The sequence below is a fragment of the Tyto alba genome, unplaced genomic scaffold (assembly GCF_018691265.1).
Source record: "Tyto alba isolate M040663 unplaced genomic scaffold, T.alba_DEE_v4.0 Super-Scaffold_40, whole genome shotgun sequence".
Classification (NCBI taxonomy): Eukaryota; Metazoa; Chordata; class Aves; order Strigiformes; family Tytonidae; genus Tyto; species Tyto alba.
This window is the reverse complement of record NW_024881316.1, coordinates 32,775,406-32,802,006: the sequence shown is the minus strand read 5'-3', so window position 1 is coordinate 32,802,006 and position 26,601 is coordinate 32,775,406. Positions and strand designations below refer to the sequence as shown.

Here is a 26,601-nt window from a genome sequence, read left to right as displayed (position 1 = left end):
TCTTTTGGCTGAGATGGGAGACAATGAGTCAGAAACCACAGTTATGCCCAGAAATGAGGCAGGTCTCCAGGCTACAGGCTGTGCTTGCTCTGAAGGATTGAGAGACAGATACACATGGGTAGTCCTACCATAACAAAAGCACTTTTCTTTAGTGAACATACAGCACTGAAAAGTCACTAGGAAGAATCACAGGAGACACATTCATTTAAAATATCTATTGAAATTAGAAATTAAACTCTTCAATATGATTCAAAGTACAAAACACAACATTAAAAGGCATTCAACAGCTCTTTTATACATCACAGTGTTAGTGGCACAAAATATACTTACATTTCAAATACATCAACAGAACCATTTTTACACTGCTCAAATACATTATTTATACATACGCATGACTCCTTCATGCTTACCCCTATACAAGCTTAAAATATATCCATGATAAAATGATCAAGAAAGGTTCAGTTATGTACCACGTACCTGTACCTAATGTTCCTGGAATTCTTATATGAAAGATACACAAATCAAAGCAATAATGAAAACCACAGGGCTCTAAACACAAACAGCATGCCTTATTTAGTATAAGTGCATTAGCAATTAAGTGCTGATGCAGGCTTTTTTGATATCTTTAATATCACTGTCATCAACAACTGTATTCTACCTGTTTTCCTCAGGATTTTAGATTACGTATGTGAAAAGTACAAACTTTGGTTTTAAAAAAGCAAACCTGCACAAAGCTTTATGCATGCTGCGCCTCACTGGGATGAAAATGGCCTGTATTAAATATACTTATTCCTATACAGTAAAAGGCCTACAGATGAAATGCACAAAACTTCATTTACATTTTCCTGCCCATAACAATTTTAAATCAAAAGCACTTTATTTTTTCTGACCTATGAACATTTCATCCTGTCAGCTCCATAAACAAGAGAGCTTTTCACTAATTTTGATCGTGTTTCCTGCATGTCAGGAGATCAACTGTAAACTGAGAATTGATCCAGTCAGCTCTTATTTGGGATTCTGCCTAATTCATAAGCTGGAGTATTTGAGGAAAGATCATGCTGCTTGGTATGTGGCGGAAAGCATCCCAAGCTCTTGGCATGCTAAAGTCAGTAGTAGGAGGTTTCAGGATGAATTCCAACATGAATAAAATTGAAATATTAACATAAAACTACAGTAAGCATTTATATATAATCTTTCATCACAGAATCTTGAAGAGCTTCAAAACCGATGAATTTGCCCTCACAGCCCTCCTGTGAGGTAGGTAAATATTGGCCCATCCATTTAAAAGATGGCTAAATTGAGATAAAAAGAGATAAGTGACTTGTCCAATGTCACATGGGGAAAACCCAGTGCTACTGCCACTGAAGTCGGTGCAGGCTGAGCTACTGATCTCTCTCAGGACTGAATTCAGCCCAACTAATGAATGGCAAGTCTAGGGAGATGCAAAGCCTCTGGAGTCTGGACTCTACACTTGCTCACTAGACATGACACTACTCTACCCCAACAGAATATACAAATGATGTACTGTTAAAAACACCATTAAAAACGATCCAAAAAACCTAAATAATAGCATAACCACAAAAATGCAACAGAAATAATGCAGTGAATCTTACTTTTTCTGGTGAAAATCTAAAAAGCCAAGGCTGTTGTAACAGAATTTCATCTGAAAACCAGCAGAGACAAACATTCACTTTTCCATGGCAGGGGGTTTAAATGCCAGAGTTTAAAATAATGTATTTACAATTCAATTTCAGGGTATTAAATGTCACACTATCAACATAACCTGTAACATAAAACCACCCCGAATTCAACACATCACTGCCAGAAGCTGCTATTTTGGAAACAAATCAGCATTTAAAAAATAAAAAACAAAACAAAAAAAATCCCCAAGAAGAATACAGATGGAATGACATTTAGCAAACCTGAAAGGATTAGGTATTTGATAAATATATGTAGGCATATACTCTATCCCAACAGCCATGATGTGAAACAAGAGAGATGTCATAAAAATCTCCAGTAGCAATTCAAGTATGTTAAGATCAGAGACAGAGATATACTGACAGAAGCACACAGTTTTCTGATTATATATAATCTTATCTGTGAGCATCAATTATAAACAATCATTTAAAAATGTCCATATTTGTAAAGGACTCCTTTTTCTTTCAAATCTGGAAATGCATTAATTTTGACATTGATTATTAACTGGCCACACAGTACTGTGGAAAACTCAAGTTTTACTATATTTCCAAACAAAGGCTGTCTCTAAGAAAGGCACAGAGAAAATAAACCTCATATCAGGACACTCGGATACTGCTAACAGGCCAATGCACCTCTGATGTTTACTATCATCCCAGTAGTAGAATCAGTCAGTAAAGCCACTGCCACATAGAGCAAAATCCCTTAGTGCTCTCAATTAGAAAATTAACAATCCATGAAATCTTTACATCCTGCTGTCCAGTTGATTTTTTTGTTTGTTTAGGTTTTTTTTCTCCAGTAAAATAGAATTACAAGCCCAAGGATGAAAGGCCATAGTTCCAGCTTACCTGCAGGAAGCTGTCCTTCGCAGAAGGGTTTCCATTGCTTCTGCACACTGAAGCTGGGACTCGGGACAAGCCAGGTACCTCTGGGGACATGGACTGAGCTGGAGTGAGACCACCACTTCACTGCCTGCTGAACTCAGCAGTGCTTCACACCCCCTTTGTGGGCTGGCAAACACGAATTGAATGTACTACCCAGGCTTCCCTAAAGGTATTTTTGAACAACTAAGCAATCTTTAACAAAGATAGCTAACATACTAAAAATACTCTGATAACAAAAGATGTGAACTGTGCACTGCCATAAACAATCTGAAGATATTACAAGCAGTTCAGACTTGCTGAAAACCAGCTATCCTTTTACTTCACATCACAATGGCTGAACTCATTAAAATGAATGCAAGTAAGCCAATTGCAGTTAACCTCCAGCTCCCAAAGCTAAAATCTGTGGTTAGATACAGTTTGAATTTGGATACCATTAAACTTGGAAGAAGAGGAAAGAAATTAAAATCAAGAGAAGTTTTATGAAAAGACAGTGGCCCTTTTCAAAATTGTACCCCACAGTCTTTTTATTTAATAGATAGACAGCATAAAACAAGAGATAATAAAGGAGTCATTTCTTTATGCTTGAGCTATGAAAACATATTCCCAGCCCATGACAGCAGCCAGAAGCAGTTGCATTTAGGAGTCTTAATACATTTTCAGTGCAAAGTTATCCTGGCTTCAACATATTCATCCATCTCAGTACACTGATAATGCACAGAAATAAATGATGACGAAAAAAATGCAGCCAAACTTCAGTCCACAAGCCATTCAAAATAATGTTTTCCTTCAGTACTACACACAGACATACATATTGTTTCAGGTGCTTCATATTTCACGGCAAGAAGTTATTAGTCAAATTCTGGTAGGCTTTAAAATCAGAGCAAAATGGTTTTCAACAAAATATTTCTAAAGAGAAATTACAATGATTAATAATATGTTGACTAGCACGCTTTACTACCCTGGAAACACAAGCAATGTGTATTCCACAAAACTATCAAATCAAGTGATTATTTTTCAAATAAAAACTTGTTTCGTCACAGTATTGTTATTAACAGCATACACCATACATCACACGATATTAACTCTGAAAACGGGCTAGGTATTTTAAATGTAAAGTACAACTTCCACAAATATCCCAGGCATTTTTATTATTAGCTACAGGGAAAAACCTGATGTATTTTTATAGTTAAAATGAAATATTCACTGATAACCCAAGAGTCTGCTAAACAGTAAAGTTAGTCCTGTGTTTTTTAATAATTGCCCTAAAGACAGAAGCAAGCTATCTTGAACTTCCAAAATATTTCAATAGCACAGCTATTTACACATTTGGTTTAAATAGGATTATATATATATATCTCTATATAAAAAGATTAAGATACCTGGATTAGAAGTTACGTAGCCCTGTAAGTGTAGCAGAACCCTAAACAACAGCAAAAAATAACAATTCAGAAAAACACTAGTGGTCCAGCGGTAATCAATACCATCAATGCATTTTTAAAAGAACCTTGATTAGATAGCAGGTTTGTGTCACCACTCAACCTTACAGCTTAAGCAATTCATTTTTAAAATGTAGCTTTCAATCAAACAAGTTTCTTGTAAGACTTCAAAAAACTCCTGGAAGGCAACAGGACCAACTTTGTCCCTCTAACCCTCCCCAAATTTCCAGAAAGGCATAGGATGGCCTATATGCACCTTATTGATTTTGTTATACTTGGAAAAATAGGTACTGAAAAGGACACTGTGATGGCTTTAACAAAAACAGATGCGTAATAAACATGGTGAAGTCACACTAAGTTGACTATCTGATTTAAATGGTAAGTAACTTAAATATATACAGGAATAAGACACCAAATTTGGAAGCGAACAGATATGCAGAAGTTTATATTGGTATGCATTTTTAGCTTGTTTTGCTGATGTCATTCAGTACACTTCCCAGTCCACTGGCAGGGCAGCAGACACTTTCTGCATCATTTTTAGCAGTATCACCTCTTCATTTCAAATAGCTACCCAGGTCCGTGGTCTCCCTTTAGCACCAAACTTGCCTTTCATTACCCTCCTTGTCTATTATCAATTGATCTATGCAACAGTAGTAACAACAGTTCCTGGAACCAAGACTGTGTGTCAATGAAAAGCAGAATGGGACAAGTAAGGCTACAGCAATGTAAGTGCAAGAGGGAAACATCAACTGCAACAATAAAATCAAAACACATGTTGTGATGAGTCCAATCTTTTCCCAGTCTAGGTAGGTAGAGGGTCATCATCTCCTTTATTACATTTGCACTTGCAGCACAGAATAAAAGGTGTAGCAAGTAGAAGGAAAGGGGAGGCCACCAAAAGTAGAAGACCAAATCCTGCAAAAATTCCTACCACCTGCAAGAGAAAGGAATAGCATTGTGTTAGGGATAGCAATTGTCTAGATTCTGCTGACGTCAGTGCATCTTCAGTGTCCTTCAAAAGGATCTCAGGAAATGCCATTGAATTTAGCAGAGCCAGGACTTCCCCCCCATGTGTACGCTACAGTCAGCTCCTGTGATCAGTAGATGTGTGTGAAATCAGAGACTGAACATTCATTGCTCCCATCAGAACTGTGCCACACAACTCAGTTCCATCACACAAAGTGATGCAGGTAGTTATTCGCCTTTTTGAATTTTCCTATATCTCAAACAACTAATGAAGCAACTGACTAAATACATTTTTATTGACCAAACCTAAATATTAAATATCAGGATCAAGACTCCCACTTTCAGGTGTTCCCCTTCTTTCTGGAGAAAGCTCCAAAAAGAATCAGTCAAGGTTTTGGTGATGCCCACAGAGAATCTGGGAAGGCTCCCACAAACTTCCCACCAGTAGGAACAGAAGCTTGGGAACCTCAGCCACAGATTACAAACATTATGGACTATAGGAGGACTTTGCATATGCAATTGCCTTTTGAAGTCACACCTGAGCTCATCCTGCTGCTTCAGGGGGACATGACCTAACTCTATCTAAAAGCATTTTTTTAACTGACATTTACTGATCACGCTCTTCCCTGTATCGGCAGAGGAGGACCATGGACCTACCCATCCTGTCAATGTGCCAAACTATTAGTTTCTATAGAGTTTAAATTTGGAAAATTATTTAAAAAACATTCAAGTTGAGGTTCATTGCCTGAGGTAGTTTCCCATTTGCCACAGGCAACTGTAGAAGTAATGCTGCAACAATATACCCGCAAATTATTTGAGAAAGTAATTTAGATTTATTCACATGAGAGTGTCTGTGAATATTTTTTAATAATGAAGGCAGGAGTGGAATGCTAATCTACTAGCAAAACCTCACAATAGAAGGCAAAATTAAATTAGACTGCAGTACTCATTAAGAATTCTTCCAGCCAGGGCTAGATATGCCGCTTCAATTAGCTGGCAAATATTTAATTAGCCATGGTATAGATGGGATGATTTACTAGTACTTTTGTCAGCCACGGACAATTTCTCGTGCTGATTACTATGTATTTCTGCAATTCCCCTATCCAGGGATTTTCAGAGGGGGAGCTGAGAGGAAAGGCTGGTTGCAGGAGATGGCGCTGTGTGACAGCAGTCACTGCTCTCAGACTGCATTCCACTATGCCAAATTCTCTCAGTATTGGCTTTTGGCTGTCCAAGGATAAGAAGATCAAACTTCCTTGCCCTAACAATTTTATTTCTTGCCAAAGGCAATTTCTTTTTCAGTTTCAGAGGTGCGCATGTTTCATTACTCATTCTTTTTTCGGAGGTGCTGACAATCTGATGCAACTTCCATTTACTAATCTTTGCATTTATTTACCACAGATATAATCCAAAACTCAATTCTCATCTCCTTTAAAAACTGTGAGCTGCAACTATTGCCATACTGCTCTTTGGAGCAGCACGCCCTTGCCCAGCACTTTGCAGCCCAGGCTAAGAGTGCACTGGTCAGACAGAGCAAAGCTGGAAGTCAGCAATTCAGTGGATCTAAGTGACTACTGGTATTTTTTATGATCTATTTACACCATCCTTTCAGCCTCAATATGTCATCAAAGAACTCATTAAGTTCCATGTTGTTTGTTGTGGGTTTTTAAAATTATTTCTTTTGTATTTTTGTTTGTCTGTTTTTAAAACTAAACTGCCTGCTGAATATTATTTACATATTTTCCAGTTGGTTCTGTTGCTTCTGAAGAAGTTGCTGCCCTACTCAGCATCAAGCCATTTCCGCTGGCCAAAATAAATATTTTTTTTTAAATCCACAAACAACAAACCAAAGGCTCACCTCAATTTGTCTTGGACGAATACTCAAAGAAACTTAACATAAGGAAACGATTGCAATGTTGATTTGGCTTTAGTGGGTTTAACAGAATTATATCCTGTTTGGTAGAAAATTATCACTTTCTTCTCAAGAATGACCAGAACAAACGTATTGTCTATCAAACATATTTGCACTAACTGCTGTGGCTAAGAATAGATTACAAATATCAGATTCACCAGCTCATACTACAGCTATATCAAAGAAAGCTTATGTCCCCACACACTTCCTAAGATACCCCTGGCTAAGCCTAGCAAAACCCAGACCATAGCTCAGGGACCCAGGGGTGTATGTGGAGGGAGAAGGGTGCAAACCTTCTCCTTTTATTTCAGTTTAGCTGTTTGTCCAGACTTGGGGTTTATGCTCAAACGGAAAGAAATCTGTATGTCAGGAAAACCACTTCATCTCAAGCTAAGGTAGCTTTTTACTGGCACACAGTTAATTTAGGAAGAGATGATTCAGATACCCAGATGTCCCTGTTTCTCTGAAGTGATTGTAAAGGCGTAGATTGGACCAAGTCACACACTGGCATCTATATTGTATACATCAAAGTAGTACAGAGAACTCTTTCATTACCAGCATTCATGCTTGGTCCAGCAAGACTAGATCTAGACTACAAGAGGTATCACCACATTCTTTGTAACTGTCAATCTGAATCTGTGTTTGAACCTACTGATGTCCCTGATCATTGCAGGGGGAGTTGGAATTTAAGTAGGGGTTAGATCTTTAAGGGTCCCTTCCAACCCAAACTGTTCTATGATTCTATGGCAAGCTCACAAGGTCACCTTCTATCCAACCTACATGAATGAGTCAACTGGAGTCCACAGCAAGACAGTGAGCATACTCAGGCTACTTCTTCTACAGTCCTGGATCTGGACCTAAAGAGCCCTTGCAGGATGAGCTTCCCTGTTAATAATACGGATGGTGGCAACCTAGTTCATCCTCCAGGTTTACTAAGAACATATCTGGATTGGCACGTAACTGGCTCTGCAAACATACCCTTACTAGTTCTCAATGGCTTTCTGCCAAGCAGTGTCGTCTCTGGGAGATATAACTGTTCCTCTCTAATCTACTGCCCTCTTTAAATCTGATATGAAAATCAGTTACCATTTGGCACAGAATTTTACCCTAAGGTGTTAAAATGAGTAAGGCAATGGAAGGCACTATGACAGTAGTAGACCTGTACAGAGCTTTTAAAGATCTGAGCTTTACCTGTGTTCTGTGCCAGATAACAGATGCCCTGGAGTGTCCCAGCTTGTTTCGACAAGGTCCTTTGTCATAATGTATAAGGAGAAAATCATCCTACAAAATATTAAATGAAAAGGTATGCAATAAGCAGAAGTACAAACTGTTCTTAAAGTTATAAAATACTATTTCCTGAGAACTTAAAACCAGGAATTTACAAGAAGATGAAAGTTTAGTAAGGTGGATATGGCCAGGTCCAACCTTTCCAAAGTGCTTCGTTCATAGTTAGGTGTCTTCACAAACAGGTTTGTTTAGCAAGTGCTATATATCTATAATGAATTCTTCTCCCAAAGGCTCTCGAGCTGCATATTTAAATGCTAACATGGAGTTTAGCATAAGGATCCAAGAATATAAGCTGACCATTGCATAAATTTTACACAGATACAGAAAGAGCAAAGGAAAATTAATACTTGTATCTCAGACTTCCCAAAGCTGGTCCCTTCTACTAGTTGAAGAATAAAAGGACCATACAGATTTTTGAGAAATTATGTCCCTATCTGTCCTGCCATCTTCTCACAAACCAGCCAAGACAGCAGGCCTAGAATCAACGGAACACTGCTCTTTAACTGAGCACGTGAGAAGCCTGTGACTTAAGGGCTGTTAGTAAAGCATTCAAATGGGACAACCATTTGAATAGTCATAGGATTTGAATAGTCAGAGTAGCTTTTGCAAACCTAAACCATTTCCTTTGCTATTGTTAACAATGTTATAAAATAAAACAGATGACATGGAAACAGATGTTGTACATACTCTGATCCTTGGGCATGATAACAGCCTGATTTAAAAAAGCCATAAACATATGACAGCAGCAGCTTACAGACTGACAAATTCCTGGTGTTAGGAGAACATTGTATTCTTTTTTGCATGTCAGATCTATTTCTTGTCCCACAGAATACAATGAATGGTAAACAAATCTGACTGTTAATCTCCTTCATGGTGATGCGCTAAACCTAGAGATTGTCTGTTAAACTTCCACAGACTAAGAATATTGCTGTCCTCATCCTATAACTCCTTCAAGGAGGCGGACATTGAAAAGTCAGTACTAAATTAAGTATTATTAAAAATAAATTTAAAATAGCATCAATGCCCCTCCCTCATATTAGTTGCCATGTAAAGATTGCAAACAGATTATTTTCTTAAAATTTTACTTTTTAATCATTATTTACTGGCTCACATTGGCCAAATGTGAAGATTACACAGGTCAGACAAGTAAAACAGAGCATACAAATCTTATCAAATTATCAGCGTCAGCTCTGGTGTACTATGGTCCACCAAGCTGGGCAGAAGGTAGTGAGCTATTATTTAATTGATTAATGAGACAGCTGGATAGCAAAGCAATGAACTTCTAAGCTTCTGAGAACCAGAATGCATGGCATATACTCACATCAAGAGATTCCAGACAGTACCAGCAAAAGGCATGCTTGCAATTCTTACACATCATTTGGGCACAGCCTTCATCTCGTTCAATGTAAACTTTACACTTTGGACAGCGTTTGATTGGAGCATCATCTTCTTCCATTTTAAAAACTGAACTGTGGGAGAGAGTGAGGAAATAGTAAGATGTGTGGCCACGACAATTTAGAGGAGAACATCTAAGAATGGTGCTAAGAAGGTAAGCCTACTTTTTATTAAAAAAAAAACAAAACAAAACAAAACAAACAAAAAAAATTACTAGAGATCCAGGTATTCAGCTGAGTTTTATTATTCATATATTTTGGCTATACCCTATTTTTCAAATGTATCTCTAGAAAAAATGTCTAATGACTCCAGTGCCTACGTAAGAGTCAAGACATTCTCTTTACCATGTATTTTACCAATTGTTTTTGTTACCTAGTGATACTAACAGGTATTATACAGTTTTCTCCTGGAATATATCAGACAAGTACCAGTTAATTCACACCTAAATGCTTTCTATGTCTGTATCATTTTCCTTTCCCCTCCCTTCTTCTTTCTCAGAAAAGAAGAGGAAGCAATCCCTTGATGGCACAATAAACCCAGATCATGTTCTTTCAGACTGGGGCAACAGGGAGAGATTGCTTGTCTCTGCTCTCCTTGAGGATCCTTCCTAAGAATTTCCCTCCAAATGAGGAACCATGAGGTTTTTGGGGCATGCTGTTCTTTCAAAGTTGATCTCTTAATTTCTAACAGTATCTTAATGAGTCACTGTTCATGAATTAGGGTCAGCACTACCTCTTCTTATCTTGCACAACTGCAAAACCATAGGATGTGCCCTCTTATACTGGGCATAAAACAGACGACTATGGAAACACTCAAAGAACATTTATTTCCCTTGACTAGCTTTCTACCACATGCAGTTTTCATGTACACTAACAACTAAAATATACCTTAACAAATGACACTTCTTGCAGCCGCTGACAGTGGGAGATGGGAGATACAAGAACAACAGATGGGGAACCAAGAGTTTGCTGGAAAATGGGACTGACCCTTGATTGATTGATTGATTTGCCCAACAGCAGGATAAAAGGACATACACTTGTTAGTCACACTAGGACAACTGTATTACAGAAAAATGCTTTGAATCCATAAGTTGTATATGAAACTCCAAATGCAAGGTAACATAAACTGCTACTAGTACCTTATGCTCCAAAATAATGAAAAAACTAATCTCAATGGAGTAAAAAATGAAGCATGAAATAAAAACTAAAAGCAACTAAAACACTAAGGAAAATAGATAAAGTTTTCTACCTTGCCATGGAGTTTAGTGAGCTTCAGTTCTGGTCAAGCACACACAAAAAGCATGGGCAAAAGTTACTGTATTTGACCACAAACTCATCATGACAGCATCCTAGATAGTCATCTGTTACAGCAAAGCTTGAAAGAAGACAGGTTATGAAGAGCTAAGTCTGGGGCTGGCCAGGGCATTAATGATACCCTGAACTGCTACACAATCTTTGAAAAAGCCCAAACATTAAGTGAAACACATGCACAACGGCCTCTCTTATTCACTAGGTGCAGTAAGCCACTGGAAGCAGCTTAAACAGAACTTAAAATCATTGGCCAAATGTGCAGCAGTTAGGATGATTGACAGGGTATCCTAAAAATCACTGTCTGGCATGATGTTACCAACCCTCACGCTGTCCAAAATAGCAGATCTTATCTGAAGGGAAGTTCAGGAGCTGTCTGGATATCATATTTTTCCCACTGTGGCAAAAAGGCTGCTGATAGAGGCTCAAGCAGCTCCTTTGTGCTTTGCCAGAAATGGTGGCAAGAAGTGAGGCTGCCAAGAGCTATCCAGTTTTGGAATACAGCATTAAAAGAACAGGAATGACTAAGTGAAGGAAACAGCTTTAAAACAAAATATCAGGAAATTGCCTCTTTACTATTCATACTCTGGATTGTTCAAAGATTGGGTGTTTTGTTTCTAAATACTTGATCTTTTGCAATACTTTACCTTGTTTCTCCTGGAAGAAAAGAGATTGGCATGTTCTCTTGACAGCCTTGACCTGGATGCCAATTAGATTTGCAAGCAGAGCAGAACTCAATGTCGCAGGCTTTGCACTGGACCAGCTGGGGGTCCTGTGGGCTTGATTCCTGGAGCTGGCAAACTGCCTGGCAAGTAGAGGATGGACACCAAGTCCGACACGGATCCAAAAGCACTTCTGCAAAGGGACATAAAAGAACAAAATTTGAATTAATTGCCCACTTTCATTCACTGAACTAAACTTGTTCTGAGATCTATTTTTCTTCAGTGGTACTTGAAGTTAAATAGAGCATATACTATGCAGGTATAACCCACCAGAAACTGTTGTTACAGTGCCTTGCCCAGTAAGACTATTTCAAGTTGGCTTCTGCCCTAACGTAACCACATGATTAACAATAACATAAGACGGTTATACAGTTTCATCCCTTTCTTGCAGATTGCTTACTGGTAAGTTATTTCATGTTTCAAAGCCCAGTGAAGGTAATAAAAGCCTATCAGTGACTTCAGGGGTTTCTAGACTGGATCCTAACCTCAACAAAACCTTACTGTAAGTTCTCTATGGCCACACAGTTCCACATCCCCATAGGCACCCAGTCAGCTTATATACTCATAAAAATTAACGAGGTTCATGTTATCATTACACAGAACTGCCAAGTAATTCTGCAACAGATGCCATCACAGGAGATAATGGTGGCTCCATAAAAGGGGTCAGTCTACCTCCCCAGTCTCTAGAGTACTGGTAGTCAGCTCAAACAGCAATGCTTGAAATAGAAGTCACTCTCTCCCTTAGCTATAGAGCAATGTAATACATAGCAATTTTCTTTCCTTAGTTTATTCTCAGAACTTTGCAGTTCTGGGAATCACGCAGGCAAGAACAGAAACAATGTTTTCTGTTTATTGGTTTTCGTTTTTTTTTTTTTTTTTTTTGGTTGGTTGTTTTTTTTTGTTTTGTTTTGTTTTGTTTTTTTTGGGGGGGGGGGTGCAGGGTAGGGTGTGGGGGGTGGTTGTGGCTTGTGATGATCAAACAATTAATGCACAATGCTACTGCATGAACATGTGCAGAGCCAGATTCTGATTTATGGGATCGCTCTGCAGTGATACCATTCCCACAGCTTTGCAATGGGTAGTGTTACATGTGTTACCTCTTTCAAACTGTAGCTTCTTATACCTTTGCATGATTTCTGATGCAACCATGCACTCAATCTGTTAAAGGAAGGAAAAGACAAACTTCCAATTAGGAACAGCAATAATCTAAGGCAACAAATGGAGACAAAATATTTGACTTTTAGAGAATTATTAAAAACATATGTTGGCAACAATGGCAGCTGTAACATACAGAGCAAGACACATTTAAACATCCTGGAAAGAAAAGAAGAAGAAAAAAAAAAACTATTTGCAGTAAAAGTGTACCTCATTTTCTTGCAGATGACCTCGCTTTGGGCAGGCAGCATCAGGGCAGCTGATTGCTGTTTCTAGACCTTCTTTGATCAAAAGTTCCACATACTGCTTTAGGCACTGTAAGAGAGCCAAAGACTGAGTTAACTATCCCACCAGGAATAAACCACTCAGTATTTTAACAGCTTTCCTCTGAAAATCTGAAGAACTCAAACTTCTTTGAAAAACCAGATACTACTGTGTCGCTTCTACAGCCACAGGCCATGCTCACAGGTCTTTCCATGGTTATACCTTTACAGAGAAAACAGCAAGTTAATTTCCCATCACCCTTCCTCAATTTAAAATACACAGCAAATTAAAAAAAATAACAAAAAAAAAGGACAAACCAAACAGGGAGCTAAGAGGGGAAAAAAAATTAATAAACCGCCACCCAGATAAAATTAGATTAACCACAGTCCAAAAATATTTATGTGACTGGAAACCACAACAAAGCTTAGTAATCAGTAACTACCCATAGACAGACATGTGTCAAGCATACCAAAGAGCAAAAGAGTGGTGTATCTTGCCTTCTATTTCTAGAAAATAACGAGCTGAACTTCATGGTTAGACATATCTTTTCCATAGGAAGGAAAAATGTGAGAATTAGGACTCCCAGAAGAACTAGTTTCCATGGGGACTGAATAATAAATATTGGTAATACTAATACTTTTCTCCCCTAGCAACCACAGCATTTTATCCAAGTCACAACTGAAAATTTAGCATCTAACACAATAGTGCACAGCAAAACCGTCAGCAAAACAGAGAAGAAAGGTGGATATTTTAGACTAAGAGCAAATTAAGACCAAACCTTGTTATTCTTGAAGAGCAACCACCCCCCTCCACCTCCACACTTCCCGCATTGAGGTTAGAGCTACTGATTAGGTGTCTGCTGGGGAGGCAAGGGGAGTAATGGAGAGAGAGATCCTGCTCTGTGCAGATACCGTGCAACTTCTACCAGACTGATGCTACACAGAAAGAGCAAACGAGGGTCTGCTTTTCAGCAGATGGGTCACCCTGTGGTGTTCTCACCCTGCTTGTGAGCTCAGCTGGTGCTGGCAAACCAGAGACAATCACAAAAAGTAGGCCCCTAACTCTCTGTTACCAGATACATGAATAAAGAGTGCAGCTAGACAAACAGAGTGAGATGAAGATACAGAACAAGCTCAGCATACAGCGGGGCGGGAGGCGAGAAGGATTACACAGTCTGCAGCAAGCTGGCAAAACAGGGACTTCAACTATCATTTCCAGACAGAACTTGGAAAAGGTATGCAGCTGCCGACTCACCATCAGCCTGGGAAGGCAAAGGGCTGCATCGACCTTGCTGAGCCCAGCATGCCTAACTGCAGGTCAGAGCACAAAGCTGCTTCTTCCTTGCAGCCTCGCCAGCAAATGGGCCCATCAATGAGCACACTGCCAGCCTAACCCTTTGCTTGTGGCTTGTAGTTGCTAAGGTCCAGACTTTGAGACTGCTTATTCAGCCTCTTCTCTTTCTATTCTGCCTCTTGCTATGTCTATTCATCTCCTTTCAGAGATCCAATCACCTATAGTAACATTTTATTCTAGATTTACCTCTTGCAGCTTGATTGCAGCAAAAACTTCACTTCCTGCCCACACAATTTCTGCTGCTCTGGTACACAGCTTTTCTGGCAGCAACATGCCAGCACCTTGATAGCACAACAAATCATTTCTGTCAGAATCCCCTTCTCTATCTCCTACTCAACAGAGACAACAGGTCTATTTTTTGGAAAAGAAAAACAGAGGCTGGATAATTGATATCTTTAAAAGTTTTACATGTGTAAAAAAACCATGTGTGACACGTTATAGTCTGTCTTCCTCTTTATCAGTAGGGATTTAATGAAGACAATTGTTCACTTAGTAAATATTTGACTCGCAGAAGGTTTCCAAGCCTTCACTCAGAGCTTTGCAGGGTGGGTGGTGGAGCAGTTCATGAGAACCACTAGCAGCAACCACAGCAGGCTGAGCTTTACAAGGAACAGATCCTTAGTTGCATGCCTTGGCAAACTGTGATTTCAGCTGTAGTGGGGTATTAGTGTTGCTATAATGACACTGTTGGCTCTTCCCTTTCCCCTCCATTTGCAGACACCAAGTGTGGATTAAAATGAAAATGCATACATTTTTAATGCCAGCACTTACAGAAAGTACTTTTCAAGCTGAACAAGCTTTGCCGTCATTAATCATTAATGTGTTTAATTCTCCTCCTCAACCTGTTTGGGACCATTGCTAAAGCTTATTTGATATGTTTCCCTTTCCTCACATCTTCCAAGGAATGACGCAGTTCATCCCTGTCACGAGCAGTGTCCAAGACCTTTCCCCTGATGTGGCAGTGGCACCTATCTCCTCAAAACCAGATCAGCCAAACTGTACTTCTTATGCTACACCTTCTGGGAACACAAGATACTGTCTCAAGGCCATGAAATATCACCGTAAATTAGGCAGAGGATAAAACACCCTGTCCACTCAAGACTTCCTTACTCCAGAGACTTCTGGTGTGGAGTAACCCAAAGTGGCTGCAAGAGAATTTGAAGCACAGGGTACCTGCAGCTTCTCTTGAGAACAGACACAAGATGTACCACTTGTGTCAGAAAATTTTAAATTGGTTACTGTACTAGAAATGCACCACTGTGCAAGCAAACCAACACAGTAGGATTAGGTACTCAGTTACATAGCGTGAAAAATTAATTACAAAACAACTACAAAAAGACAACAAATTAAATGTTGCTCATTTTCTCTGCAGCTTGTGGTTGAACCCATGATGGAAGAAAATATCTTCATAGCCTTTACATTAATGCAAAAAAGTACTATATAGGATGAATGAAAAATGTGGGAGTGTAAGTCACCCCAAACACCTTTCAAAATCAACTGTATTACGTGGTTTTTCTCTGAGAAAAAAGGAGCTGAAATTAGGTACCTGAGGGCTGAGGACGGAATAAGGTCACAAGATATCCTTCTTGTTGTACATTGACCTTTATAAAAACAATAGGCTGAGGAGCATTTATTATTCCTTTAATGGATGCGTGTCAATGGAAAGTTAGCTTTATCTGAAGCAATACTTTTGCTAAATTCCACCTGTTTCTTTCTTTAAAAAAAAAAAAACAAACCTTCATTGTATTTCAATAATTCAATAACTAAATATTATTTAAGTCACACTTGGAGATACACTAAACCTATCAAAAAACAATGGTGTTTAAACTGTACATTTCTGCTTATGTATATAGTCTGACATGATGAAGCCAGGGTAAGACTTGGTATTTCACAAAAAATAACTCTTTACTGAATTAAGTAGGTCATAAGAGAAAATGCTTCCTTTGCATTCAGTTTTGTACTTCATTTCTGTACTCTGACAATCTTTGCCTGGAATAATGAAGACCTGCTGTCGTGGTTTAGGCCTGGATGGCAGCCAACCACAATGCAGCAGCTCTCTCTCCCTTCCCCTCTGGCAATGAGAAGGGACAGAGAGCCAGGCTTGGGGTTCAAGATAGGACTGGGATGGGGAAAAATCCCCCTTTTATGAACACGAGCAAAAGGCAGATTCGTTAGGGGAAGAAAAAAAGAACATACATTTATTACAGACACTAACAACACATAACAGAGTAGGACAGTGAGAAGCATTGCCACATCTTGAGAACACCTTCCCCCCACCCCTCCCTTCTTCCCGGGCTCAGCTCTGCTCCCGATATCTCTACCTCCTCCCCCAGTGGTGCAGGGGCAGGGAATGGGGGGTGCTGCCACTTCCTTCATGTTCGGTGAGGGGAGTGTCCAAAACTTGTTCCTCCTGCTCCATCGTGGTCCCTCTCTCACAGCAGACAGTCCTCCACAAACTTTCTCCGACTTGAATTCCTCCCATGGGCCGCAGCATTCCCCACACTGCTCCGTCATGGGTCACTAACTTCCTCCGACTGGTTTCCCTCCCACGGCTGCAGCCCTTCCCAAGCTGCTCTGGTGTGGGACTCCCCCGCATGCTGCAATCCTCCCAGCGCTGAATTACAGCAGTGGGGCTACCTTTTCCCATGAGACCCCGGCCTTCTTCGGGCACAGCACCTTGATCATCCCGGCGGAAAAACACAGGCCATAAATCAATGTCTGCTCCACCGTAGATCTTCATGGGTGGCAGGAGCCGCCCTGCCGTCTCACCACAGGATACAGGGGGGGTCTCTGCTCTGGCACACCTCCCCCCTCCTTTCTTCCTCCGTTCCTCCACTGACCTTGGTGTTCATGCAGCTGCAGCAACTCCTCCTCATAAGTCCCACTGCACGTCACCACGTCCCTTCTTAAATACGTTATCGCAGAGGCGCAGCTGATTGGCTCAATTTCCCAAACAGAAGTGGAGCTGACGTGGAGCTGGGGGAGCTTCGAGAAGCTTCTCACAGGGGGCCACCCCGATAGCCCCCTCCCCTGCCACCAAAAAACTCCACCCCTCACTCAACCCAGGACACCTGCTTAGCCACAAGAGAGGATCAAGTATGTAAGTTTTTAGTCATTAGTTCTGCTACAGTAACAAACCATGTGTGTGCTCCTACTCCTTTCCCAAAACAGAACTGAAACATGTCAGTTTATAACAATAGTTAGGCAAATTACTCTGCCTTACATTGCAGTTGCAACAAGCAAACAAGTTACTGTAGTAACTTAGATTTCTGTCCAGCATGCATACTGTCAGCATACCAAATGACTTGGGGGTGGAAAAGAACAATTACTATATGATGGCACCCTAGGACACTACTAAGTCTGTTTGGGTTCCTTAACTATACAGTTCTACACCTTAACATTCATTTTACAACTGCATATATTTTTAAATTAAAAGGAGATTGTAATATACTACCATATATGAACGTTAAACAGCAAACCCCATGAAAGCGGTCATGTAACTTTTATAATTTCCTGTAGACAAAGGAAAACAAAGCACTGCACAACATACGTGTTATATATAAACTATATATAGACTATATAAGCTATATATGTAAAACACATATATAAAAACTATATTTAAAACTTTATATAAGGTTATATTAACTATTGGTCAAGATATATTGCATGCCCCAATTGCTGCCAAGATCAGTCAGAAAAGACCGGTTAACTCCCCTGAGCGTGACACCTGCATTTTGACCTGTGTATGCACACTCCTTGTGCACCCCTGCTCTGTCCTCTTTCTGCACATCTGGATGGCTTTTTCTTTTACCTGGTAATCCAAGAATCCTACTGTTGTTTGCTGTCCCCATGACAAAGGGCAGGAGCACATCCACTTTGAGGAGTTTTAGCGCAGATCCATTCTCTCACAAGGATCGACTGAGAGCCAAACTCAGCAGCGATTTTACTATCAGCTGCCTATACAAATTAGGAACACTTTTTTTTTTTTTTTGTCTCAGCCCAAAAGACAAATGGTTAATAAAGGAACAACTTCCTTTCTGAAGCTGCCAAGCATAGCCTAAGATTTAAAGCTCTACAAGATGAGTTGTACTGCTAACCACTGTACATCAAGGATTGCACCACACAGAAAAGTATATTCCGTGACCATTGATGTGCTATTGATTCAGGGCTGCACATCCTTTTTCTAATGTTATAAAGATCGAAATACTCTATGAGAATCAAAATGGTACTTTTCTGCCTAATTTCCAAACCATAACACATAATTTTACTCTGCTGAATTTAACTCTAACAAACCTGCACAGGCCGCAGCAAAGTTTCAATATAAATAATTAAAATGTCCAGCTTTTAATTTTCTTTTAGGAGAATTCAAGCAACGATTATGTCTTTTTCTGATGGTGGTGCTTTGATTTATTTCTCCTGACATGCAAAACCAAATAAAAACCATCATAACTCATGAGAAAGAATCTGACTTCCACTGTTTCCATGTGGGCCAACATTTATCTACCACCTACTTTGACAGGAAAAATGCGTTCACTTGGTGCCTAACATAATTTTACAATACAAAATGCACATAATTTAAACCACTTGAAGATATTTTTGATTAATATCTGAATTTTTTAAAATAGAAGAGCATGCATTTTTGAAAAGTTACAAAAAATTTACTTTTAAGAATGTTATTGCTACTATAGCAGGAGACAAGAAATGACTTTTCAAGATGTCATCTTTTATTTGAGAGTTAGGCAAGCAAAAACATTATCCTGTATTATTTTCTTAAGAGCTGCTAGGTGGATATTGTCAAAATGAAGACTTCTGACTACACTAATACTGCAGATGCAAGTGCCAAGTCATATGGGAAATTTTATAAATAAGTCAGTGGATTTGGAAAGGCCAAAAAAGCATGACAGGATTTCAGAGTCAAGTATATCACTATCGTATCATGTGATTTATTTCTTAAAATTTTAAATGTATTTTAGTGCTGGCACTAGGCCACAGCCATCTCAAAATGAAATATGCACTATACACAAAATCATCACATGCTTGTATTGGTAAAACATTTTAAAAAACCCAAACTCCTACTAATAAAATTGAAGGTAAAAAAAAAAAAAAAAAAAGAAATAAAAAGAAGGAAATGTAGCATTTACTTAGTTATAAAAAAGAAAGGGAATTATTTTTTTTACAACGTGTTTGGTAAAGGTGAATATTGAAGGTAGACAAAGGCAGTTGCTACCGTTCACAAATATTAACCAGGTAAATAACCATTCATCTTGGGCAGACAATCACCAAGAGTTTTGCACCACTCTTCAGGAACACAAGGGCTGACATGCTTTTTCAACAAGTGAGATTTTTTTATTTTTACCAAAAAATATGATTCTACAGTTGGTGGACCCAAGTATCAATGCAAAGAGGGGAAATGGAAAATAATACTGGGAAGAAAGCTGAAACTGAACAAGAAAATGTTTCCAAGTAAGGTGATTATTAACATGTAGACTAAATTGCTGAGATCTTGGAAATTCTATATAATCTACAAACCAGGATTACATGAACTTCTAAAAATATACATACATATATATAAACACACACACATATATTTATATAAACTTGCATTCAACCACATGAGGAGCCAGGAAATGCTGGTTGGTATTTTATGATCCACATTACAAATTACATCAGGCTAGATGAATGTAAAGATCCCTTTTGGCTTTACATTCTAGGAAAGAATATGGAGAATATGAAAGGATATTGAGTGAGAAGCACACACTTCACAGTGTTTTGTAGCTACAAATCTACAATCCAGTCTGTGGGTAGTTTTTGTGCTAAAAGGATACTATACCAAAGCTCAAAATTCACATGATGACACTAGACAGGTGAACAAAACTACTTCAACAACTACTTTTGATAGTATTTGGTAATATTTTTATGCTTTACATACCAGGTATTTTGCTTTACATTACTTAAAAATTAATACTGAGAAGGTGATACCTTTTCTTGTCATAAGACAGTGTAATACCAAGGCTATTCCACTGCTCTGTGCTAATTCCACTAAACTAATTCTGCAGTCAGTTGAGTGAATAGGTATTTATACTTGTAGACATAATGTCCATAAGTCTTTCAGGTAATGTGATGTAATGCTTATTTTTAGCTTCAGATCCGTTGTGGTTTGAGCTCGGAGGGCAACTGAGCACCAGACAGCTGCTCACTCCTCCCTTCCCCCCCAGCGATGAGAAGGGAAAAATAAGCAAGACTTGGGATTCCAGATAAGACCAGGAGGGGCAAATCACCCATTATGGTCACGGGCAAAGGGCAGACTCGTTAGGGAAAAAAAAAAAAGAACATACATTTATTACCGGCACTAACAACAACATTTAGCAGAGCAGGACAGTGAGAAACATTGTCACATCTTGAGAACACCTTCCCTCCACCCCTCCCTTTTTCCCGGGCTCAGCTCTGCTCCCAAAATCTCTACCTCCTCCCCCACCAGCCCAGGGGGCAGGGGATGGGGGGTGGAGTCAGTGCTGCTGCTTCTTCCATCTTTGGAGTGGGGGGAGCTTCTGGCACTTGTTCTCCCTGCTCCATCACGGTCCCCCTCTCACAGGAGACAGTCCTCCACAAACTTTCTCTGACGTGAGTCCCTCCCATGGGCCGCAGCATTTCCTTACGCTACTCTGGCATGGGTACATCAACTTTCTCCAACTGGAGTCCCTCCCATGGGTTGCAGCCCTTCCCAAGCTGCTCCAGTGTGGGACACCCCCACACGCTGCAATCCTCCCAGTACTGAACTACAACAGCGGAGGCTACCTTTTCCAACAAGATCCTGGCCTTCTTCAGGCACAGACACCTTGGCCAGCCATGCGAAGCCCCTCACAGGCCATAAATCAGTGTCTGCTCCACCGTAGATCTTCATGGGTGGCAGGGGGGACCGTCCTGCCGTCTCACCACAGGATACAGGGGGGTCTCTGCTCCAGCACACCTTCCCCCATCCTTTCTTCCTCCACTGACCTTGGTGTTCATGCAACTGCTGCAACTCCTCCTCACCAGTCTGACTGCTTGTCACCACATCCCTTCTTAAATACATTATTGTAGAGGCACAGCTGATTGGCTCAGCCTTGGTGCAGAGGTGGAGTTGACTTGGAGCTGGGGGAGCTTCAAGAAGATTCTCGTAAGGGTCACTGCTGTAGCCCCCTCCCCTGCTACCAAAAAAAGCACATATGCCTGTAGCCATGTATAACTGTCATATGCTACCTTTTTTTAATATGTTGGGGGATACTTCTAAAAGCAACAGGAATGCTCATCTGGTAATAAGATAGATACACTTTTAATCTTAGTGGTTCATAGAAAAAGGAAAACCACTTTCTCCCAAATTTCTGTGGTTTGCTTAGTGCATGCAAGAAAACATGTGAGAGAAAAGAAAAAAATTGTAGGTTCCTTGGAGACCTTTTAAGCTTCTTTCAAACTTACTACATGGCCCTTTTATGTAAAGTAGTAGTTATAATCCTGCCTCAGACACTCTTATTTAATAACAGGCTCAACTTTGAAATACTCTTGCATTGCTGCTCTAGTGTGTACAATCCTCTACAGCAGATCTACAATCTGGCGTTTGAGTATCACCCTCATCCTACTTGGTTGACAAGTGACTTACTGGAAAAGATTTATGTACACTTAATCACAGAGATCTGTTTGAGGCATACGCAGCACTGTGGGAATGATTTTTTTTTTATTAAATATACTGTCAACTATACTGACTAAATCCAACCACCTAGATTTCAGAGACAGATATACATTAGACAGATGTTTAATGTTTGCGATACTACTTTGAACTTTGATAGATCATTTCTACTTCTATAGACATCTTCTCAGAGACAATAATCTACTTTCAAAGAAATCTTCACTATCAAAATTCCAATTTTTATTAACCCTGCAGCTGATGCATCACCCTTAAGAAAAAATCACAGGAGGAAACAGTCCCTTATCTTGACATGCAGTACTTCAAAATCCACAAATGTGACAGCAGTAACAGAATAGTCTTTCATGTTTGCTCTTTATATCCTTTGTTTTGTTGCAGAGACAAAAACATCATGCTACACAAGCATGCAAAACCTTGACTCTAAGACAAGTACCTGCAAGGCTCTTCAGAGGTCTGCAACAGGGAAATATCTAGTGCTCAAATTTGGCCTCCTATGCTGTGAACAAGAAGGTACAAACTGAGAAAGGGACCTGGGCCAGGACCAAAGATGAATAATGTCACAGGTGATAAATGCTTTCCCCAAAATGGCAAGTAATTTGAAAAAAGCTCTGTTTGACAGGCTTCCTGCCTCTACCTGCCCAACACTTGGCCTCTTTTTAAAGATACTTTTTTTGTTCAAAATCGTCAAGGGTAAATACCATTTCCTCCCCCCACGCTGTTGTTTTTTAAAGACTACAGCAGCTGTTCTGAAGCCCTGCTATTGCCTATATTGTCAGCCTAAATCGAGTCACATCATTGTGCCTGTGGATGATGGCCAAGCTGTGTCTTGGCTGGGGAAGATAAACACAACCCATGTGCTTCCCCATCTCAGGACAAATCATCTAAGCATCCCTTCCTGAACTGTAAAAATACGTCCTGTCCAAACGTCCTTGTGCTCCCATCCACTGGTCAAGTCTCAGGATGGGAAATGGCCAGGAGCAGGGACTCACCCTTTGCAAATATCACTGCGTTACTGTAAAGATGGCTGTTGATTTATCCTGTGGACAGCAGCCCGTATTTTGCTGCATGGGCTCTACCTCTGTCCAAATACTTTCTGACGGTACACCCAAATATCTCAGCAGTCCCAGGTCCACATTTCTTAACTGATGCAAACAACTCACAGACAAGATATTCACATTAGGGATGAGATGCAGCATCCCGCTGCTTGAGTACAGCCTCCAAACCCTCTGCATCAAAGTGTGCCAGTTTGTGTACAGATAAGTGTCAGCATCAGGCCATCAATCAACAAACGATGAAGGTGAGGCAAGAATAAATGTATGTATTATCAAGGATGCAGAAAGAGGAGTCCTGCTGACTTCTTTAGCTGGAGAAGTATTAGAACATGGCAAATACCCTCTGACACACAGCAATCAATGACTGTGGAAATCACAGGTAGCACCAAGCAATGGAAACTAAATGAACCTGAAAATACAAGTGGCTGTTTTCAGATGAATGTCTTAATAGAGAAAGGGAAGGCAATGAAGAATTACAGCTGCCTACCCTTTGAAATGAAGGGTTGTGTTGGTTTTGGGTTTGTTTTTTTATTTTATTTTTTTTTTTTTTTTGAGGGAGTTTATATACATATTTATGTACTAGTGCATACTATAAAATATATAGCAGATGAACAATTTTTCTTCAGAGACACATTTCTCATCAGTAGACAGCAGAAAATGGCCAAATGATACAAGAAAAACATCTTGTGGTTTGTGCATCTCTTCGTATTAGATTAGATATTTCAAGTGAATGTACATGTAAACTTTTTTTTCATGTTGGATTTTCACCCTTCCATTAGCTTGCATAAGTTGTTTGTTCTCACTTATTCAGGGCTGCAATTGGTAGAAACACACAGAATAAATTTACAAAAAGAAATTTGTTTTCAAATGCCAACATATGCAGGATGAAACTCAAATATTCAGGAGGCAAAAACAACAACAGAAAAATTCAGTCTTCCCTTATACAGTTGTTTGAGAAGTTTCAGAACAGATTGAATATTTGAGTGGTAGGACAATACACCTGCAAAGGACCTTTCACTTTCACATGCAAAACATTATGCAAAAAAAAAAAAAAAAAAAGAACTAGTTTTCAGTAACATCACACAGGAGAGGGGAGAACTGAAGGCTTTGGCCCAAGTTTAGTTTTCACTCAGGGTTATGCAGTTTCTAACTGTACATTAATTTCTCTATATAGGCAAGTTTATTATCTAAGCAGGGAGTTTTGTCATCTCAGCATTTACAAGATAAATCAGAACCCAGACAGCCATGTGAATTGCTATGCAAACACATAGTGACCTCTAATCATGAAGTATCTACTGACACATCACGTATCAAGATTAGTAGCAGTTCTGTGCTAGTTTGGGGGAAGTGAGCACAAGCAGCAAAATCTAAGCTTTGCCAGTGGCTGGTGGGAAACAGGGAAACATTACAGCTGCTAAGAAGTACCCAGAGCTCACAAGCCATAAGGTTTCCCTGCTCCCTCCTGTTTCAAAGCAAGCAGGGCATCTCCTCTTTGTAGAGGTAGGGACAGCCTGGCCTCAGCCCAGTGTTGCTCTGATAAGGCAGGTTTCCCTTGGCAAACAGGGATGCAGGATAGGGAAGGCAGCCAAGCCCACCTGCTCCCATCCATGCTGCTCTTGGTGTCTGCCTTGCCCCAGGGGAGGGAGAAGCTGACGCTGACTCTGCTTCATTTGGAATGAGGGATAACACTAAGTAAATCGCACTTTTTCCTGTCATTCAACTCAGAGGCCAGCAAAGCTCTATGCACTTCCAGTCAAGCATGACAACAGGAGGAAAAAAAAGGAAAAAAAAAAAAAAAAAAGGAAAAAAAGATGCCTGCTGCCAGCTACAGGCAGGGATAACGATATTTGCCTTGCTGATCATAGGGTCTTCCTTTCAGGTCTTCAGCCTATGCAGAAGATCAATTAGCGGAATGACTACAGTTAAGTAGATGTGTATGAACAGTCATGATTAGGCAAATGAAGTAATTGTAGTTAAAGAGGGCTAGTGATAGCAGTATAGTATCACTATCCCACTGTTATGCTACTTGAGATAGAATACACTTAGATACAGACTTAAATGACAGTTCTAACAAACTCAGAGGGACACCTAAAGGTCCAGGGAAGACTAAACAGCTGCCTTTAAGGTAGAGGCTAAGGGCAGAAAATCAGAAAATCAGAGTATGACTGTCTACTAAACAGATATAAAATTGGCATAGCAGTGTTAGTTTCAAATACCACAAAGGTGATCTACGTGTCTGCAGTTGGACAAGAAATCACAAGCAAGAAGCAGAAGGTAGGTCTTAACATTAGTTTTATTATTTTCTTTCTGACTGTAGGACCCCTCTCTCACATATCTGAACAACAGTCTTTCCTTCCATTGGTAACAAGGTGGACTTCAGATGAGTAATCAAAATAAATTTTTCCAAAGACAAATTCTCCCTCCGGCTTCATATTTCTTCTAGATATTTACCTGAATGGACTGCCTACTTGACTGATTTTCTTTTTAAATTTGAGAAAGGTAACAAATCCTCCTGTACCAGAATGATCAGCACTGCATAACATCTTGAAGGGAACTGAACAATCTATTTTGAAGTCAAGAGGAGCTTAACCTGTCTTGAGTAATAGTAGCATCACTGTACTTGCAACAAATTATTTGACACTTCTATACGTATATTCATATATATATAAATTATATATTATATATGTACAGATATATACATGTAATCCTAAATCAGATTTAAGCAACTAATTGGTTGACTTCCTTGCAACAGTGTCAACTGCAACAGAACCTGTTGTAACTTTAGTAGATATACAATTGGTAACACATCAAGGGAACATCCTGTCCTTTAAGACACATGAGAATTTCATCATACATTATGAAATAGTCAGACTTTCAAGCAGGAATTGGACTAAAATTTCTCCCTCCCTATCTCCTCTCACCCCCCAAAAAAGCTAAATAACTGAAAAATTTTGGTGCAGTAACTAATATAAAACAAATTAAACAAAAAAAGTGATGCTCTGTTTGCTTTACTTTCCCTTTCCTTCCATAAGGAAAATGAAAGCTTTCTCAAGAAAATGTGCAAAATCAATTACTTCTGTTGGGGCAAGCAACTGCTAAATGACTATCTTGAAATTTAAGGTTACTAGCTATGTACTGTGTGCTACTTAAGTAAGAAAAGGTGATTTAAGCGTTTTGGTCCAAAAGTTGAAAAGCGCACTTAAGATTGGTCCCATTGCTGACATGATTCCAGTAGAAAAGATACACTATTTTGCCCCTTGACAATACTCAGAAAAAAAAACAAACAAACAAAAAGCCAACAGCAGATAGCTTGTTTTCCTTCCTACTCTCTAGACTTTTGTTCCTTTGCTTCCTTGAGCAATCCAATAACAGATACATTCCTAATGGATGAGATATACAAAACTTGAGAGAGCTCACAGCATTGTATGTGCATTAACGATCATAACGATAAAAATCATAATGGAGTATTGTACTAATAGCCACAACTGGCAA

General features: G+C 39.5%; 1 protein-coding gene across 8 annotated transcripts in view; it reads right to left on the bottom strand.

The window, feature by feature from the left end:
- Nucleotides 1-200: 200 nt before the first annotated feature.
- Nucleotides 201-26,601, bottom strand: part of RNF144A (ring finger protein 144A) — a 67,395-nt gene continuing 40,994 nt past the window's right edge. For 6 of the 8 annotated variants that reach the window (XM_042803410.1, XM_042803408.1, XM_042803409.1 and 3 more), the window contains 6 exons: nucleotides 12,970-13,074; nucleotides 12,702-12,762; nucleotides 11,530-11,737; nucleotides 9,502-9,649; nucleotides 8,085-8,174; nucleotides 201-4,949 (listed from right to left, as the gene is read on the bottom strand). In XM_042803410.1, coding sequence (XP_042659344.1) covers nucleotides 4,818-4,949; nucleotides 8,085-8,174; nucleotides 9,502-9,649; nucleotides 11,530-11,737; nucleotides 12,702-12,762; nucleotides 12,970-13,074 — 744 coding nt within the window. In that variant the 3' untranslated portion in view covers nucleotides 201-4,817. Of the gene's footprint in view, nucleotides 4,950-8,084; nucleotides 8,175-9,501; nucleotides 9,650-11,529; nucleotides 11,738-12,701; nucleotides 12,763-12,969; nucleotides 13,075-17,052; nucleotides 17,076-18,187; nucleotides 18,282-26,601 lie in introns of those variants that run through there. The other 2 variants (XM_033009931.2, XM_042803412.1) reach the window with 2 other exon arrangements.